The 19,102-nt window shown below is 35.0% G+C and overlaps 1 protein-coding gene across 9 annotated transcripts in view; it reads left to right on the forward strand.

Annotated features, from left to right (window-relative positions):
• Positions 1 to 19,102, forward strand: part of ATM (Serine/Threonine-kinase ATM-like protein) — a 427,822-nt gene that overhangs the window by 267,837 nt on the left and 140,883 nt on the right. For all 9 annotated transcript variants that reach the window (XR_016362919.1, XR_016362920.1, XR_016362921.1 and 6 more), the window contains exons 44-45: positions 11,698 to 11,815; positions 11,900 to 12,023. Coding sequence is in view for 6 of the 9 variants with exons in the window: in XM_089822957.1 (XP_089679083.1) it covers positions 11,698 to 11,815; positions 11,900 to 12,023 (242 nt within the window). In the remaining 3 variants the exon portion in view is untranslated. The remainder of the gene's footprint in view (positions 1 to 11,697; positions 11,816 to 11,899; positions 12,024 to 19,102) is intronic.

Consider the following 19,102-nt stretch of genomic DNA (forward strand, 5'->3'; position numbering starts at 1 on the left):
ATATTTAAGACCATCTCCAATAATACCTTAAAGGGACCTCAATATATGTTTTGCAGCAGCAAGGTGTATCTCTAGTCATTCACACGTAAACTGGCTTAAAGAATTCACTGCATAACAAATATCCGGTCTAGCATTTACCAGGTACATCAGTGATCCAATTATTTGTCTATAAAGAGTAGGATCTATAAATCTAGAACCTGTTGCCACTTCTTTCAACTTGTGTAAGTTGGTTTCCATGAGTGTAGACATCAATCTACAATTTAACATCCCAAATCTCTTCAAAATATCAATAGTATATTTTCCTTGATTCAAAAGAATACCATCAGATTTATGCCAAACTTCCAATCTAAGGATGTAATGTAAAATGCCCAAGTCCAAGTCCTTCATATTGAATTTTGAGGTCAAATGTTTCTTACATTGGACAATAAGGTGATCTTCCCCTATGATAAGCAAGTCATCAACATATAGGATTAATATTAACATACCACCTTTAATAACTTTAAAATAAAGATTCATGTCTGCATCATTCTTTGATAACCCTAGTCTCATAAGATAGTTGTTGATCCTTCCATATCAGGCTCGAGGAGCCTGTTTAAGTCCATACTGGGCTTTCTTCAATTTGCGCTTTATGTTTCTCTACATTGCCAATTGCAACATGTTTGATTTTGAAGAGCTATTTGGAAGAGACAATAGATTTGTCCTTAGATAGGTACTATACCCCATATATCATTTTTCAAGATGGATTGATACTTTTCTGTCATAGCATCTTTCCATATCTGATGCTCGATTGCTTTTGTAACACTAGTAGGTTTTGAGTTAATGATTTTACTCATTAATGCAACATAACTTGGGAATTTGTTGGGTGTCTTACTCTCTCTAAAGGTTCCTTTGGGTGTTTCAAAATTCTCAACTATTTCAATCATCTTTCTAGCCCAAAGTGGTCTCTTTGTGTTATTAGAATTTTTCTTTTGAAACAACTTGGTTTTCATTTGTTGTTTCTTTTGGGTACTTCCTCTAAATCTCAGGAGCAAGATCTTCCTTCATATCTACAGGTGAATCCTGAATTTGTATCTCATTAGAGCTCATTGCTCTTTTGAAGGCAATGTCTTCTTCAAAGATGACATCTCTTCTTAGTTCTATTTGTCTCTGTCCAAGTATGTATATTCTATAGGGTTTTGAGGTTTAACTACAGCATAAAAATATCCCTTTATTTGTAGGAGGTTCTTATTTAGACCTCTTTTCTCTAGGCACGTGGATGTAGAAAGGGCAACCAAATATTCTTAAATGACTTATGTCAAGTTTTACATCCGTAAAATCTTCTTCAGAAGTTTTGTATCTAGGTGTGAATGGGAACATTTGTTTTGACTATAGACAACTATCCTAGATGCTTCTTCCAAAAATGAGGTTTCTACGTTTTGGTCATACAACATTGCTCTAGCAGCTTCTAGAATAGTTCTATTTTTTCTCTTAGCCACACCATTTTGTTTTGAATTATAGCATACAGTGAGCTCCCTCTTAATCCCAACATTAACACAAAATTCTTGAAAGGTTTTTGAGGTGTATTCCTTCTCATTGTTTGTTCTCGGTTTTTAAATTTCTTCCCTCAAGAGATGTATGTCAGAGCTTTGAACTCCTTGAACCTTTTAAGGATTTTGTCTGACTCTTTACGCTAAAAGAAATATATCCAAATCTTCCTTGAGAAATCATCTACAAATATTACATAATTTAAGAATACTCCCATGGAGGGTACATACTTGGGTCCACATAAGTCATAGTAGACTAATTCTAGCACATTTTTATTAATCAAACTATTTTGGAAAGTCCCTTAAGTGTTTTTCCGTAAGGCACAGCCTTTGCAAGCCTCGATATGAGTTTGATTTAGTTTGGGTAGTTCTATTACCAATTTTTCCGTTAAAGATAAGGCACAAAAATGAATATGTTCTACTCTTTGATGTCAGATTTCATTTGAGTCAGGAGTCTCATGAATAAGGGCTTGATTTGTTTCAGTGCAAAGGTTGTATAGGTATCCTTTCTAATGCCTATAGTTTCAGCTTTCTTTTTTGTGGAGTTCTTTGGCCATGCCATAACTTTCCCATCCATAAAGGTAACTTATACCCATTATTCAAGGGCAGATATGGATACTAAGTTCCTCTTAGATTTTATATATAAATGATAGATGTTATCAAGCAAAATATATATTATCATTTGTATATCTAACCATAGCTTTCATACTTCAACAATTTATTTGTTTGTTTAATCTTATATTTATATTCTATTATTATTAAAAATCCATCTCGAAAATGGGAACATTACAAAGATAGAAGAGATCACTTTCAAAATATTTTCATCAATATATCTATCAATGAATCTTCCTTTCCAAGAAAAACCATCTTGTCAACCGTATAGAACATAATACCACCACTCAACCTCGTGTTAGCTGTTAGGAGAATAAGTTATTATTTCATATCTCAGCTACACAATTATCATGACCATACAAATATTCATCCATCAAAAAAAGAGTAGGTTAAAGCTGTTATATACTAAAATCAACAATCTTGGACTGCAACAGAGAAGCCATTATTATTAATAATTTCCAACTAAACTTAATCCTAAGTATGAAGTTGGCCTAATATAGCCAAACTTGACTGCAGTTCTAGCTCATAGGAATTCACTCATATTAGTTTCATAGAAGTTGTTTTCCTCAGTTATTGAGAAATATACTATTGCCAGTATAAATTCATACATATCATTTCATAACAAACAACCTTTCTCAGCTCATAAGAAAATACATTAAAACCTACAGGCCACCATTTTCACGAAGTTTGGTTTCTTAAAGATTCACAACCGTTTCAAAGATATCTTTTATCAAAGACATCCTAAAACACCTAAGAATCTTTGATAAGAAAATTGAATCAAATTGAGTTAAATAGTAACAACTCCTCTTGCCTTTATTGCATACCACAAAAAAACAGAAGAGGGAGAAAGCTAAGGTTGGATAAATAGTGGGAGTAATTCTAGAGTTCTTTATTCACCTTAGAGAAAATGAACTGAAGAGACCTTTTGGCGAGAGATTTGATCTAGGAATGTAGACTAGTATCATTGATTTTCCTTGCTATGAGCTTTAAACTATTCACTTGCAATACTAGACATAACATAGCTTCATACTAAAAACCAAATGATGGTGAAAACTGTTGGAAATAGAGATGGAGTAACTGAGAGGGGAGGGGTGAATCAGTTACCACAAAAATAAATCCACAGGTCCTTAGATGTCTTAAAATATAGTTGTTGCTGATACTCGGTAATCACACAAATAAATGCTGAAACTTGATAGATGTTCTGTTAACTTATTAAGCATTTAAAGTGATTAACATGCATGCATAAAGAAATAACATGAACACAAGAGACACCAGATTTAACGTGGAAACCCAATTTGGGAAAAACCACCAAGTAACTAGTCACCAATTTTCACTTTTCTGAAGTGAGCCTTGTTAGGAGCCAACCCTGTTAAAGGTTACAAAACACACTGTTAGGTGTGACCCTGTTAGAGGATTTAATCACCTTGTTAGAAGTGGCCTTGTCAGAGGTCTTTAGAACAATTCAACTGAATTGTCACCTTGTTAGAGGATTTACAAAATGGCTGTTAAACCAACTCTGTTAAGAGATTTTGAATCACTGTTACAATCGTTAGAAAGCAACAATGAAGTGATCTAAAATATATGCAACTTATCTTTGCTGAATACAGATCTCTGTTCTGCTTTACTAGATCCTCACTGATCGAATATAACTTTGCAGCTCCATAAGCATAGCTAATCCTTCTTCAACATTCGCTCATATATTCAATATTCGCTCATTCCATATCCATACATTCGCACTCTTATGCATCCAAACTCTTACATCTTATGAATTCACAACTTGACCTTTCATATATACCTTACAGATTGTCAAGTCGGCTCAATTACAAGTTACAACAACTGAAAAACATAAATCAGTCGGCTGCAAACATTGCACAAAACAATTAAACTTAATTCTTTAGAATAATAAAATTTTTCACTGCCCGACCCAGCTCGGTGACCACTGCTCCAGAATAGTTTCCCCAGTGTTAACCAAGTAAAGCTCGGTAATTACTGCAAACCTTGCAACTTCCTTCGGAGATCGAGTTAACTCGGTAAACACTGACCTTCCTTCGTTTACCGAGTTAGCTCGGTAAAAGCTAACTTTCTTTTTGATGACCGAGTCAACTCGGTAGACATTATCTTTCCTTTTGTTAACCTCGGGAGCTCGGTTAACATTAACTTTCTGCTACAGAATCCTTTGATGCCCGAGTGAGCTCAGTAAGAGCTAACTTTCCTTTGTGCTGTTCAGGAACGTTCGGTAGACACTGTAAATTGCTTTGTCTGAGCTCAGTAGACTCTGTCTGATGGCTGATATGACATTTGTGTAACATCAAAGACAATACACAATTAACAATTGTATCCAACAGAAAACAACATTAAACAAGTTATTTAGGTTCAATAACTCTTATTGATGTCATTCTTCGGGCATTTCCCTCATAATATTTCTAGACCAAAAAAATTGTTTAAGGGCCCCTGAATTCTTCAGCCCAACCAAAAATGCTCCATAGAATAAAACATTTTAGACTACATCGTTCTAGAACTAGCCTGTTTGTCACAACATTAAATACAAATAAGTGTTTAAAATTTGAATTCATTCATAGTTAATAAGTAGTAATAGTATTGTTGTAGTCCTTATAACAGTTTCTCGTTTATCATGACAAAAAATGGTGCTATATATTAACAAAAAGCCTAGACATAAACTAAGTGGTAAATATGGAAGTCCGAGTATTTACAAAAAAAGAGAAAAACTAAATATGTCATGGCTGCCATTGCTAGAAACATAACCTGTTAAGGGGACAACCTCCCTTAGATCATCTATTACTTGACCCAAAGCTCTATGATTCACAATGCCCTCCTCGAAATAGATTTCCAACCAATTGTCCTCCATCAAGACAAGGATTTCAAAGAATATCATATGGAATCTCATATTCCTTTCCATAATGTCACGAGGGGCCCAAAAACCCTCCAAATCTTCCAAGAACACTACGAGGTTTGTAGGGATAAGATGGTTTCTTTGTTGTGATGTGGAGCCTAATGAGACTCGGAGGTTAATTTCTCTTAATTGATTCGTCATGGTTTCCCCCCAAATTATTATGGGTGTTTTGATAGTTTCATGAATGAGCATGGTTATACTTGGTGTCATTCTAACCATTGTGTTTATTTTAAGACATTAGATGATGACAACTACATTATTTTACGTTTATATGTTGATGATATGCTTGTAGTTGGGTCTAACATGGATCACATTAAAGGGTTAAAAGAACAGTTAGCACATTCATTTGCTATGAAGGATTTGGGCACAGCAAAACAAATCTTTGGTATGAAAATTTGCAGAGATAGCTAGCACAAAAAGTTGACATTATCATAGGCTGATTACATTAAGGAGGTGTTGTAACGTTTCCTTTATGGAGAAAACTAAAGCTGTTAGCACACCTTTACCTGGTCATTTAAAATTGGCTAAGGAGGTGTGTCCAAGGACCTCTGAAAGGAGGCTAAGATGTTCAAGGTAACTTATGCTTCAGTTGCAGGAAGTTTAATGTATGTTATGGTATGTACTAGGCCAGATATTGCATATGTAGTGGGAGTTGTTAGAAGGTATATGAGTCATTCAGGAATTGAGCATTGGAATGCAGTTAAATGGATTCGCAAATATTTCAGAGGAACATCAAGTAAGTGTTTACATTTTGGGGGCTCTACTACTGATTTACAGGGCTATGTTGAATCATATTTGGTAGGGGATATCGATACTAGGCGGAGTACTACAGGTTATATGTTTACTGTTGGTGGGACAACAGTGAGTTGGATTTCTTGGTTGTAGAAGGTTAATGCTTTGTCCACTACATAGGCAGAGTATGTTACTACTACAGAGCCAGCTAAAGAGATGATATGGCTCTAGTTCTTCCTAGAAAAATTGGGACACACACAAAGGGATAATTATTTGTTTACAGATAGCCAGTGTCATTCATCTTGCAATGAATTTTTCCCTACATTCAAAGACAAAGCACATATTGTTGCAGTAGCATTTCATTTGGTCAATTTTGGATGATGAACAGTTAAAGTTGGAGAAGATACATTCAGATGATAATCCAGTAGATGTGTATACCAAGGAAGTAACAAGGGAGAAGTTGAACTCCTTTTCAACTTCGGTTGGTCTTCTAGACTTAACAAAATAAAAGAACAACAGAGTCCAGGGTGGTTTGATATTGTAGTGGGAGTTATAGGTTCAACAGTGCTATGATTAATCTCCAAGTGGGAGGTTACTGGTGTGGAGTCTGATCAGTCTCCAAGTGGGAGATTGTTGTGATGTGGATCCTAATCAGACTCAGAGGTTAATTTCTCTCATTTTATTCGGTGTGGTTTCCTCTAAATTAATATTATGGCGGTTTGGGGGCAGCGCCCTTTGTGGGGTCCAAGGGTTGCCCCCAAAGCCAAAAATGAATTGACTATTGTAAATGGCGTTGGTGGTTATTTTTCTATTGGACGACTTATTCTAGCCTTGATTTTGTAAGTGGCAAAAAGCTTTTATAAATGGCTTAGGGTTAGGGATTTCATAATGTCTGATGATATTGCAGCTTCTTGCGGTGATATTGAGTTGTAAGGGATTGCGGATTGTAATCACTATATAATAATAATATTGGACTTGTTGTTGGTAGACCTAGCACATGGATTGGGTGAACTACATTAAATCTTTGTGTCTTGTATTCTCTTCTATGCGATTTATTATTTTTTGATATTGGTTATATCTGCATGTAATTGTTATTTTTGTCCGTGGTTAATCTTAACATTCTTAACATAAGAATACCATAGTTATTCACTAAGGGAATAGTGAAGTCATTCCTAATATTAATTAGGACTCTAACCAAGTGCTCCGGTATTTCTACAATAAACAATGGACACGGCTATGCTCTAGACAAATTGTACCTTTTTCTAAAAATTACAAAAACACATCGAATTTGTATGAAAATTTCAGTATGTATTACTGTTGATTTCAATGTTTAGAATCAGAAAACAACACCAAATCTGAAAAAAATTAGTGTGTTTTCGATGATCTAATGATAAAAAGTTGACATATTTTAACTTTCAGGTGTACTTTGTCAAGAGAATAGCCTGCGCCATAAACAATTCCCTACATAGGCCAACTATAATATCCCTATTGTTAAAGATATGCATGGCGATGGCTATAAACATTGCCGAAATGTTGGAGCTGGCCCTATAGCGATCTTTGCTATTAAGTAACTACTCACCTAGTCTATCGTTTATTCTTCACAAAGACAATTTGGTAAATAAGATCAATTGTGATACGAATGTTGAAGACTATTTGCATATTTGATCTCCGGAGTTTGATGGGGGTCTCCATACTACCATATATGTTAAACGAGGGGCCTCAAGCCTATAAATAAAGGGAAGAAATCATTACCACTATAAACATTTACAAAGAGTTAATGCCATGATTGTCATCTTTATGACAATAATGATCTTGAGTAGAGTGGTGAAAAGGGAGGAAAAGACATTGGATCAAAGGTGAAGGATGCCTTAATAATGGAAAGGACAAGAGTGAAACAAAAATGAGATATTGTCGTATCCATCATAATAATGATGATGGAGAGTAGCACCTAAATAAAGACAAATTATGAGATAGGAAAAAAGGGCCATTTAATGTTCCTAGATAATAATTCGTATCGAATTAAAATCATAATTATAACTAAAACCATTGCTACATTAAGATAAAAAATTAAAGGTTTGATGATTCAAAAATGAGGGAATCAGTATATGACGAGATTAAGAGGTTAATATGGAATACCCCATTAAGGATGAGTGCCCTCTAACCTAACTAGGCCAATATATTGATTAGAAGAATAAGTTATTAGGAAGAATGCCTGTCCCATCCGCTCCTTTATTGGCTAACTCATCTGCTTTGCCATTGCCTTGCTTGTAAAATGTTTAATTGTTTAAGTTTTAAAAGACTTACCGAAGTGTAATGCTTTTGTTAATAAAATCCCTAGTTTCCAATTTGGCGTGGATTGTTTCCTCATAGCATTAATGATAATGGCATAATCACCTTCAATCTCCAAGTTTTACATGCCTAGTTTGGAACAAAACCATAGGCCCTCTGAGAGAACTCTAAGTTCAGCCTCATTGTTAGAAGCCTAACTAATTGGCTTTGCTAAGCATGCAATTTCCATCCTTCACTATTGTGGATACAACACCCAATACCTACTAAGTTTGGATTGTCCCTAGAGGCCACATCAAAGTTAAGTTTATGTCATCCTACTGAAGGTGGTTTCCAAACACAATGCTAGATTTTCTGAGCATCCTTTCCTCCTTGACCTATAAAAGTGGAATGTTCAAGCCAAGCCATTGTTTCTCATTTCACCATCCCAAGGGGTCATAGGTTTTTTGATTTTGTTGATCCTTGATAGTTTACCATTTAAAGTCTCACTGATTAACACTTGTATTTTGACAATAAGCTTATCCCAGTCCATTTTTATGTTTTTAAAATTCCTTTTGTTTCTTTCTTTCCATAGTTTCCAGATTAAGATGGAAGCGGAAATTATCCATGGGTAAAAAATGATTATGGATTTGAGGATGGACCATGATTGAAACAAACCTAGGCTAGTTTTAGGTAAAGAAAGTCTAATTCCCAGTCTGTTTAATAACCAAAGCCAACATCTAAATGAATAATCACAACCCAAAAGGATACAGTCTGGATCTTCTTCCAAGTTTTCACATTAGGGACACATATGCTTGGCCCCTCATATCCCATTCTTCTGAATTCGACAGAAGCTGGAATTTGTTTTGAAGAGCTAGCCAAGAAAATACACCTGCTTTGGGGACACAAAGGTCATCCAAGCATAGAAGTTGGGGAATGTTGGTTCTAGGCCAAATCACTTTTTTCATAATTAGCTGTAGCCATCTTTAGAGTTTTAGTTTCCTGATTTGGTGTTGTCCCATACAAGCTCATTGTCTCTTTGGGAAAAGGTGATCTTTCTTTCTTCCGGGATTCTCACAAGAATGCTTATTTCATTGGCCCGAATATCAAACATGGAGAAAGATTTCCATTCGCAGCCTTCTAGAGTGTCGAGATCTATGACTATGTAGTCTTTAACATAGTTACCCATATGGGCTTCCAATACTGATCTTGAAACTTTGAAATTGGCTTATTCAACAATGAATTTATAGTGTCCACATGAGTTAGTCTAGAACTGAGCTTATTTTGTCAAGAATAATAAATTTACAATCTAGCATAAAATTCCATAACCTAGATCCTTTTTGGGGATTCCTTGTTTTGAAAAATCCCACAGAATCTGGAGAATTTAAATATTTATTAGGAATAATCCCTGCCCATTTAAGATGGGGATTTTCAAACATCCTCCTTACTAATTTTGCTCCTAGAGCCATCCCCTTATCCTTAATGTTTCTTATGCCAAAACCCTCCTCTTCACAAGGTCTACAAATTTTATCCCCAGCCATCAGAGAAATATGTTTCTTCCCAGATCCTTGCTAGAAGAAATTCCCTAATAATCTATTCAGGAGCACCCTCTTTTGAGTAGGAAGGATCGTGGCTGAAAGTTGATAGATTGGTATTGCTGAAAGAATAGAGTTTCACATTGTGATTCTACCTGCCGAGGACAACCATCTTACCTTCCTGTATTCAGTTCTCTTTTTTATTTTTCCAAAAAACCATCCCATAAAGAAGACGAACGTTTATTAGTATCCAAAGGAAGCCCTAGATATTTACATGGAAGAGTACCCAATTTATAGTTAAGAGACATGCATATCTCCTTTTCCAATTCCCTGGAGGTGTTAAAGAAGAAAATCTTAGATTTATTATTGTTAATATCATGCCCTGAGGCTAACATTTAGTTATCCAACACAACCATAAAAGATCTATCTTCTTGAATGCTAGCATGGGCATAAATCTACAAATTGTTCATGGGCAGTAGGATCTATATTACTAGTTATGTTAAGGTCTTTAATGTGATGAAGATCTCTCATCTTATTAATAGCCCTACCAAGGTATTCTGACATTAGGATAAATAGGAAGGGAGACATACGGTCCCGTTGCCTAAGGCCTCTAGAAGGTTTTAAGGAACCTTATGGATATCCATTGATGAGGACTGAGAATTTAGCAGTAGAAATACATTCAAAGATGAGATTAATCCGTGTTCTCAAAAAGCCAAAAGGTTCTAGGTACTTACATAAGAAGCACCAGTCAACCTTATCATATGCTTTGCTGATGTCCAACTTAATTAACATCCCTGGCTTGCCACTTTTTTGAAATGAATGAATTGCTTCTTGAGCAAGACTAATACCATCATAAATAGATCTACCTGGCACAAAGCTTGTCTGATATACACTAATAAGGGAAGGGAGAAGTTCTTGAATGTGATTGGCAGATTCTTGGTTAGCAATTTATACATTGTATTTCATAAGGCTCTTAGTCTAAAGTCATTACAGCCTACCCGTGCTTCCAATTTGCCAAGTTGTACTAATACTTGTCCAATGTTTGACTCAGTGAGTAGTCCATTGACTACAACTACGTAGTACTACCCCTGGATGTTGTGGAATTTTACCCAGAATTATAGGAATATATTTTCTAATTTTTGGTCTAAATTTGCTCTTTCTTTCTTTTTTCTTTTTTAACATTTCCTGTTTACAATTATATACTTCAGACAAGCTCTCTGCTATGACTTCCTCATCTTTTATCAACAGTGTATTCTGTCTTAAACACACCTTACATTTGAAACAACTGAATGAGGTTCTCATCAGAGAAAATATATGGACTTAATATCAAATAAAAGTTGAATTTCAGTATGTGTTCTGTTTATACCAGTGTAACACCAGCATTTGCAGACATCAGGACAAATTTTTGGGACAGGTGGACAAAGGGTCTCACCTGGATGGGGGTTGGTGGCTATTGCAAAATAAAAATAGTTGAAGATAGAAAAATTCCAACATGAATCTAAAAACATTCAACATAGTAACATAGTACATACCCAGTTGTAACATTCAAAATTCAAATTAATCATTTTTACATTAAAAAATCAGAATTCAAATAGAAATTAAAATTATCAGCAAATAGAACATTTTGGGCATCGCCATGTTCTGGATGCGTCCTAGTGGTGCTTCGGTTGCAAAATGGTGGAAGTGTGGGTACTCGGATACTCCCAGTACCCATCCCCGGGATGTTCCTGCACCAGGTGCTTTGGGATTTTGGATGGTTGCATGTCCTGTTTTTCATTGGTTTATACCTAATATCTTAGTGGAGCAGTCCATACTTTCCCCAATTTTTTTATCCTGAAGATTGGTTTAAGGATAAATGTGTTCTGCTAATGGGCTTGGCAGCCATACAAATGTTATTTTAGGTAATCATTTTGAGGCATATAGTTAAACATTAAAATAATCAATAATTAATTTATCTCCTGTCAAGCAACACGTTGCAGAGGGTGGGGTTTAGACAATTTTGTTACAAGGATGTGATCAGAAAAGTTGAAATAACGTTTCCACTTAGCATGGTTACTTTATCAAAGCATATAATTAGTCATCAGATATTCTTACAATGATGTTTGATGAATATTTACAGATAAAGTTATTGCTTTAGAAGATGCATGTCTTTGGCAAACTCATGGGAAAACATTTGAAGAGTGGGTCTGCACGCTTGTCTATTCTCTTATCCATCATACTAATGATACAATCCTAAGGTAAGTGGGACATTCAAAGCAGTTTGTCTCTTGGCAATCTAATAAATTTGAAATGTTCTTAGACAATTCTTTCTTTTCTGGCAGGTTGTGTCAAGATATTGTATTGGTTAAAGCACCTCTTGCAGAACTTGTCTTTCCACATGTCCTTGGTAATTTAGCTGGGAGAAGTGATATGAGCACCCATGTTTGCAAGCTGGTTTCTACTCAGGTTAGTACAAGTTAGAACAATCTTGTAATTTTGGGTTATGTTTATTTCTACCGGATTGTTATCAACGTCTACTTCATTGCCTTTTTCTTGAAGGATATAATTAAATGGGCTACTGTATATTCATATGCATTGCACACATATCTATCTACATCTTGTTACGATGTTTTGATTTGTTTTAAGGTCTATTTTAGGTTAATAATACTTCCTATGAGCTTAGTGTTTGATAGTTTAAATCTATTAAATGCATATGTTAGTTTGTATCTAGCTTTGGTGGAATGATCTAGATATTTATTGGTGCCCCATAGTTTTCTGTGTGGATCGTTATTTAAACAAAGAAACTCATCATATGGGGTTCCATGATGCACCCAATCATGTTTTATGTGTAAAATACATATCACAGGCCATTTCTATCAATGCCAATGTTTTCTAAATCTCTCTTCCATCTCACTTTTATTTTTGTTCTAGAAACATTCATTGATCCATAGTTCACAGACTCAGATGTAGAGAATACTCAGGAAGGCCAAAATCTTCAATTCAGCAAAATCTCGGAGGCTTCGGAAGTACTAAAAACTAAAATGTCTTAAAGAAATATCTTTTTGTTTGCATATTCAATTACAAAATGTATTAAATTAAAAATTGACATCTTGACATAGAAAGTGCATGGTTTTATTGCAAAAGCAACGTCTTCATTGAATGATCAATCTTCTATGTAATGTGTAAGAACCTATCAGTGAGTTGAATAAGGTTACTGTTTGGTTTGTGAGATAAATTGTGAAGCTAATCGTATTGCTATTTGAGTCATTAGTGTATGATCTGTTGATTGTATTTCATTGTCATAAACTCTCAGTCATCCTCATAGTAACAAACAAAGGATCTAGAACTAGGGTGTTTATTAAAGCTGTATTGGAGCAATGTATTCTGTCATCCTAGAGGGCACAAAATGAGTGGACAGTGATATGTCTGACCAAGGTGTTGTAATAACCCCAACAGATTATCCAACCTCAAATTTGTAAATGTTTGTGTTTTTGAATGATTTGGTTTTGATTTGCAGTTTTAATAGAAAAATAACTTTTTCAGGGAAGATTTAACAATGAAATTTGCAAATATTAAACTATTGGCAAAGTAAAGGCTGCAATATCATTTAACGATCAATACATTGATATATACGTGTGCAAACAACAATGATCATACCTGGAAGTTAATGTTAAAGACTTTTAGCAGTTCTGGAAATAATCATTAAGTCTGAAAATTTCTGATTAGCAACCAAGGTAGCTGGAAACTACCATGTCCAACTGAAAGGAAGCCTTGTAGCAGCAATTTGTGAGCCTGCAGGTAACAACTGGTAATAATTGCAATGGCCGCCACAACTAATCTGGAAATGCTCTTTCAAACTTATGCCTTGTAAAACCCTTGTTACTGTAGCATTTTACTGTTCATGTGCACCGTAACATCTGCTGTAGCAGCCACAAAATATTAAATGTATGCTTGTAATCTGATTAATGGCTGCAATTAAGAAGTGACAGGTCTGTACTTAATAAACCTTCAATCTTCTTCAAACCATTGGTGTATTTCCTCAAATCTAAGTACAAATAGAACCTTTGTATGAAGCCCTCTCAAGCAATGGTTCAGCTGGTATTCCATAGCTTTAGAATTGCAAAGAAAATGAAGAGTTTTTGATCTCCAATGCACAAATGGTCTGAAATTCTTGGTCTCAATGCTTAATTCATAAGAACACCAAATAGCATAGTCAAAATGATCATCAATAATGACTAGTTTCATTTTATGACCATTTTATAACTTCTCCAAGTAGGTGGACCTCGTAGGGGACATTTACTATACCTTTGAGATCCACTCCAAATTTTTAATGAATATTTTACTAAGTAGCCGAATCGTTACCTTGAAGGCATCATCTTCGGGTACGAGTCAATTCAGACATTGAAACTGGTTTGAATCACCTGCGGGTACGCACAAGGTATTGAATTTGTCATCTGAAACGATTCTGCAATTTTTCGTTTTGTTTCCGCTAGATTCCTTGATGGCGTGGCGGTTCACCATTGACTCCGTGACGATTCCACATCAATTCCGTTTTGGTTGACTTTGGCCGCAGCTAAAAAAAAAAAAACTTTGTCTTTCCCTTTCACGAGATGTTCCTTTTTGTGTTTATTACTTCATGCGGCTGAGGTTTCTTCATGCAACGAAAGTATACACTTTCACATGGGGGGAGCTTTCAGGAATCGGTTTCATTTGTAGACGACTCTCACGTGACGGTAGTTTCTCTTTCACCTGCAACGGCTTCAGAGTCCACACTTTCATTTGCACTTCACAAGCAACTGCTTTCAGGTTTCAGGCTGCAGCTAGACAAAAGGTTTGGAAGTTTAAAGATTATATTTATTAATTTCTTTTTGTTTTTTACAAAGTTTAAAGATTATTATTATTAATTTCTTTTATTTTTTTTATTTTACAAAGTTTAAAGATTATATTAAGAATTTCCTAAGTTTTCTTTACTGAAATTTTATTATTATTTTTCAGTTTATTACTAAAATAGGAAAATACTAATACTAGTATTACTAAATAAAAAATATGTAAATACCAGATTATATATTGCAAAAAAGAGTAAGTTTATTGATTTCCCTTTTTTTTAATGTATAATTTGGTATTACATATTTTTATTTAATATTTAGTAATACTACTATTTTAGTATTAGTATTAGACTATTTGGTTATTAATTATTTTAAATTTTAAATTTTACTCTTGAAATTCAAAATATTTGTTTTAAAATTTTTTCTATATAAATTGCAGGGTGCTGTTGTGCTTTATCATGGCAGGCCCTACATCATTTACTGTCGACCCATCTTCACCATTATGGAGGCATGTGAACATATTAGAGCATGTTCTTGGTGGAGGGATGTGTATTTGGACCTAGGTGTGATGTGCAGTATACAAGTTCGTACAGCCGAGTGAAAGTGCATTTGTGTGCAATTCCTGGAAAAGGAATCAAAGCTTGTCCAGGTTAAGATAAGGTACCTATACCAACTTCTAAAGTAGCAGCATATATTAAGGAACAAGAGGAAGAAAATGCAAGGGTTGAAAGTAGGTATGGTTATCCATTGCTTAAGGCCAAAAGAAGGGGCTAACGGAAGTCACGTGCTTCATCATCTCATAGTCATACTCCTAGTGGTGCTCTTGGTATTGTTGTAGAAAGTCATCCATTTATGAGGAGAAATGAAGATGAGACTAGTAATCCAAAGAGAGCAAGAGGACCATTGGAGATGGCATTTAATAATGATGCTAGAGATATTGTTGATGAAGCGATTGCTAGGTGCCTCTATGCAAGCGGTTTATCATTCAATGTTGTTAGATCACCCTATTGGAAAGAGATGATAAGAAAAATAAATTAAGCTCCAAAGGGGTACACAGGCCCAGTTTATGAGAAGGTCTGTACCACTTTATTGACAAAGGAGGTCAAGCATATAGAAACTTCATTAGCTCCTATTAAGGCCTCATGGAAAGAAATAGGTGTGTCCATTATTTCTGATGGGTGGAAAGATGCAAAATACAGACCCTTAATTAATGTGATTGCAACATCCCTTAAAGGGGAAATGTTTCTAAAAGCTGTTGATTGTAAGGGCTAAGTAAAGGATGCACAATTCATTGCTAACATTCTCATACAATGCATTAATGAAGTAGGCCCTCAAAATGTTGTCCAAATTGTAACACACAATGCAAAGAACTGTAGAGCAGCTAGTATGTTAGTTGAGACACAATTCCCACATATATTTTGGACACCTTGTGTTGTGCATTCGCTCAACCTCATGCTACAAAAGTTGGGTACTAAAATAACTTGGATTAAACAAGTTTATGATAAAGCTTAAGATATCTAAATGTTCATAACAGACCACCATTTCTCACAAGCTATTTTTAGATCATTCTCCTGGCTGAAGCTATTGAAGGTAATTCAAAATTCAAATACTCCATCTTTATGTTTTATTTCAGTGATTTATTTTTGAAAAAATATATTTATACACATTCTTTATTTTTAATTACTTGTTTTTTATTTTCAAATAGGTTGTTGAGACTAGATTTGCATCGAGTACTATTGTCTTGAGATGGCTGGTATGTGTTCGAGAGGCATTTTTTGCTATGGTGATCAGCCAACAATGGACCATATCGATGCAGTCCAATAGTGAGAGGGCAACAAATATCAAGAAAAAGATTTTGGATGAAACTTAATGGAGTCGAGCAAAATACCTTCTTAGTTTCACAAAGCCCATCCTAGGTATGATATGCTTTACTGACATCGATAAGCCATGCTTGGGGGAGGTTTAGGATGAAATAGACTGAATGATTAAGAATATGAGATCTGTCATAAATTCAAAAGAGCAAGATCCTGAAGAAACCTTCTTCAAAGAGGTGCAATCAATATGTTTTGATCGATGGAACAAAATGACCACCCCAATCCATGTTCTTGCCTTCTCATTGAGTCCTAAATATTGTAGTGAAGAGATTCTTGCTTTGCCAACAAGGTTGCCACCATATCATGATGCAGAAGTAGGTGAAGGGTTTAGGAAACCTATTGCTAAACTATTCCCTGATATTGAAATAGAGGATGTAGTTACAAGTGAATTAGCTGATTTTCTTTCATTCGCTGGTCATATTCATGTTGTTGTTTGCGACAAGTATAGGAAGGATGCTCACTCTTGGTGGTACCTTGATGGCCACAAATCACCTAACCTCCAAATTTTGGCAATCAAAGTTTTATCACAAGTAAGTTTATGAATTTGTATATTGTCTCTAAATCTGGTTGTCAATTTGAAAGTAACAAACTCATTTGATTTACTATTCTACATTCCATAACTTTTTTGCCCCTTCCTTGTACTCATCATTTTTGTGAGTAAGAAGGCGCAAGTTTGAATGCACATAGACTAAATCATAAGCTTTGCTTGATGCCAAACGATTGCGGTTCACTGAATGGATGAAGGATTATGTACTCCAATTTCATTCAGCTAAAGATGAACTAGCAACCTAATGAAGCAAAGGAAGATCTCATTGGAGTCTACTGACTTGGATCTTCGTATTGGTGCACCCACTTTACCAATGGAGGATTTAAGCAGCCAACATATTTTTAGTACGAGTAGTAGTGGGATTGAATCATCTAATGTTAATGTTGATGACAATCTTGATATTGATGATGACCCATATGGTTCTGATTAGTGAGATGATCAGTGATTTCTAGTATCATTTCTATTTCAAACAATGACTATTTCATGACACCAGTTCGATCTTTTTGATTTTGAAAACTAAATTTCAAATTGAACTAGTTGTGTTCCAAAATCTGATATTTGTAATGGTTTTGTTTAATTGCTAGCATATGTATTGGTATGTGAACTCTAAATTTAATTTGTTCTTGATATTGATATGTTTTTTAGAAGCACGTGTACATATATATTATAAAAAATTATATGTATATATATATGTGTGTGTGTGTGGACGTACCTGTACCCAACTCCCTAAATTTTTTTGTCATACTAGTGCTTTGTACCCATGTACCTTTGCCTATTTTTGTACCCGATTTGGCTACTTATATATTTTATAACATAAAGTGTACTTTATTATCCACTTATATCTCCCCTTTAAAATAACACTTTAACGCTTAGTACAATGTATACTTTTAAAAGCACTTAATTCTCCCTTTCTAAATCATTTATGATATGCACTTTAATAATTATTAAAGAATAATAATAGTTATAATATTAACTGCATCATCAGTCATTGAAAATCAATTCTGACTTCTCTAGGTAAGGTTAGCCCTTACCCCATTGCATTAACTCTTACCTGGGGTGCCTTACTATAAATAGTAAGGTTGGCTTCTATCAACACATTGGCTTACTATAAATAGGAAGTATTATAAAATGGAACTTGAACACCCTAAATAAGATTCCCTCAAAATATGCCAATTATCTAGAGATGAAAATATTGACAACTACCAATTGAGATGCCAGGTATCTCCAAAATAAGCCACTCTAGACATCATTATTAGCTTATGAGGACCCAATGATAGGCTAAACCATAGTTGTAAAACTTGCCAAAGCCAAAAACTCGCCAAGCCCCCCAAAGGCTTAATCAAGAAAACTCGGCAATTTAAAAAAAAAAAACTCGTGAAAACTCGGGAACCTAAAAAACCTGCTGAAATTTAATTAAAAATACCTTTTTTTGCAAAATTTAATGAGAAGATGCATCTAATAAGTTAGTTAAAAAGAACACAAAATAAACAAGCAAAGTTTAGATGTATATAAATGCTTAGTGGGTACAAAATCACATTCTCATGCGGAATGCTTATGGTGGGAAGCAAAATAGTAAATAGTTCAATCTGTTAAACTAGAAATAAATACTAAATACATCAATACGATCACATCTTCCTCTTTCCAGCTGCACTAGCAGGAAAGCGAGGGGGTCTAGTCCTCGAAGAAGTGCCTCGCACTAGGATTGGGCGTAAGTTGCATGACTATGAAGTTTGTGGCTGAGCCTGTGCCTCCTCACTCTACATCCCTACTGACTGGCTCAGCATACTAGAAGAGGATGTATCTCCTCCTATATGTGGCATTGGTAATGCCTCATCCTCTGAGCTTGAATCATCATCATCCTCGTCCTTAATGTCATCCATTGTGAAATGAAAATTTCTTTCAATACCCCCCTCATGGCCTGCCTCTCAAAATCAGTGATCTCATCCGGTGAAAAAAATAGGCCTAGCTCCTATGCCATCCAATCAGAATAAGGATCTATCTCTTCCAGATCAAGTGGACTAGGCAGTGTTGAACTTTGTGCCCTTTTTATGTGCAACTTAAGATTATAGTGCACATAAACAAGGTCATTAAGCCATCTTTGAGTCATTTTGTTTCTTTTCTTTGTGTGGATGGACTCAAATAGGCTCCAATTGTGCTCACAATGGGATGCTCTACAAGGTTGGCATAGGACAGAAAAAATTCTTTAAATTGGGGGTATTGCCACACCAACTTGCCCACCAACCATTTGCAAAACAAACCATAAGAAGTTATAAAGTAATGAAAAAAGATAATCAGGAA

This window comes from Cupressus sempervirens, chromosome 3 (genome assembly GCF_028749045.1).
Source record: "Cupressus sempervirens isolate cs-2001-9-10 chromosome 3, ASM2874904v1, whole genome shotgun sequence".
NCBI lineage: Eukaryota > Viridiplantae > Streptophyta > Pinopsida > Cupressales > Cupressaceae > Cupressus > Cupressus sempervirens.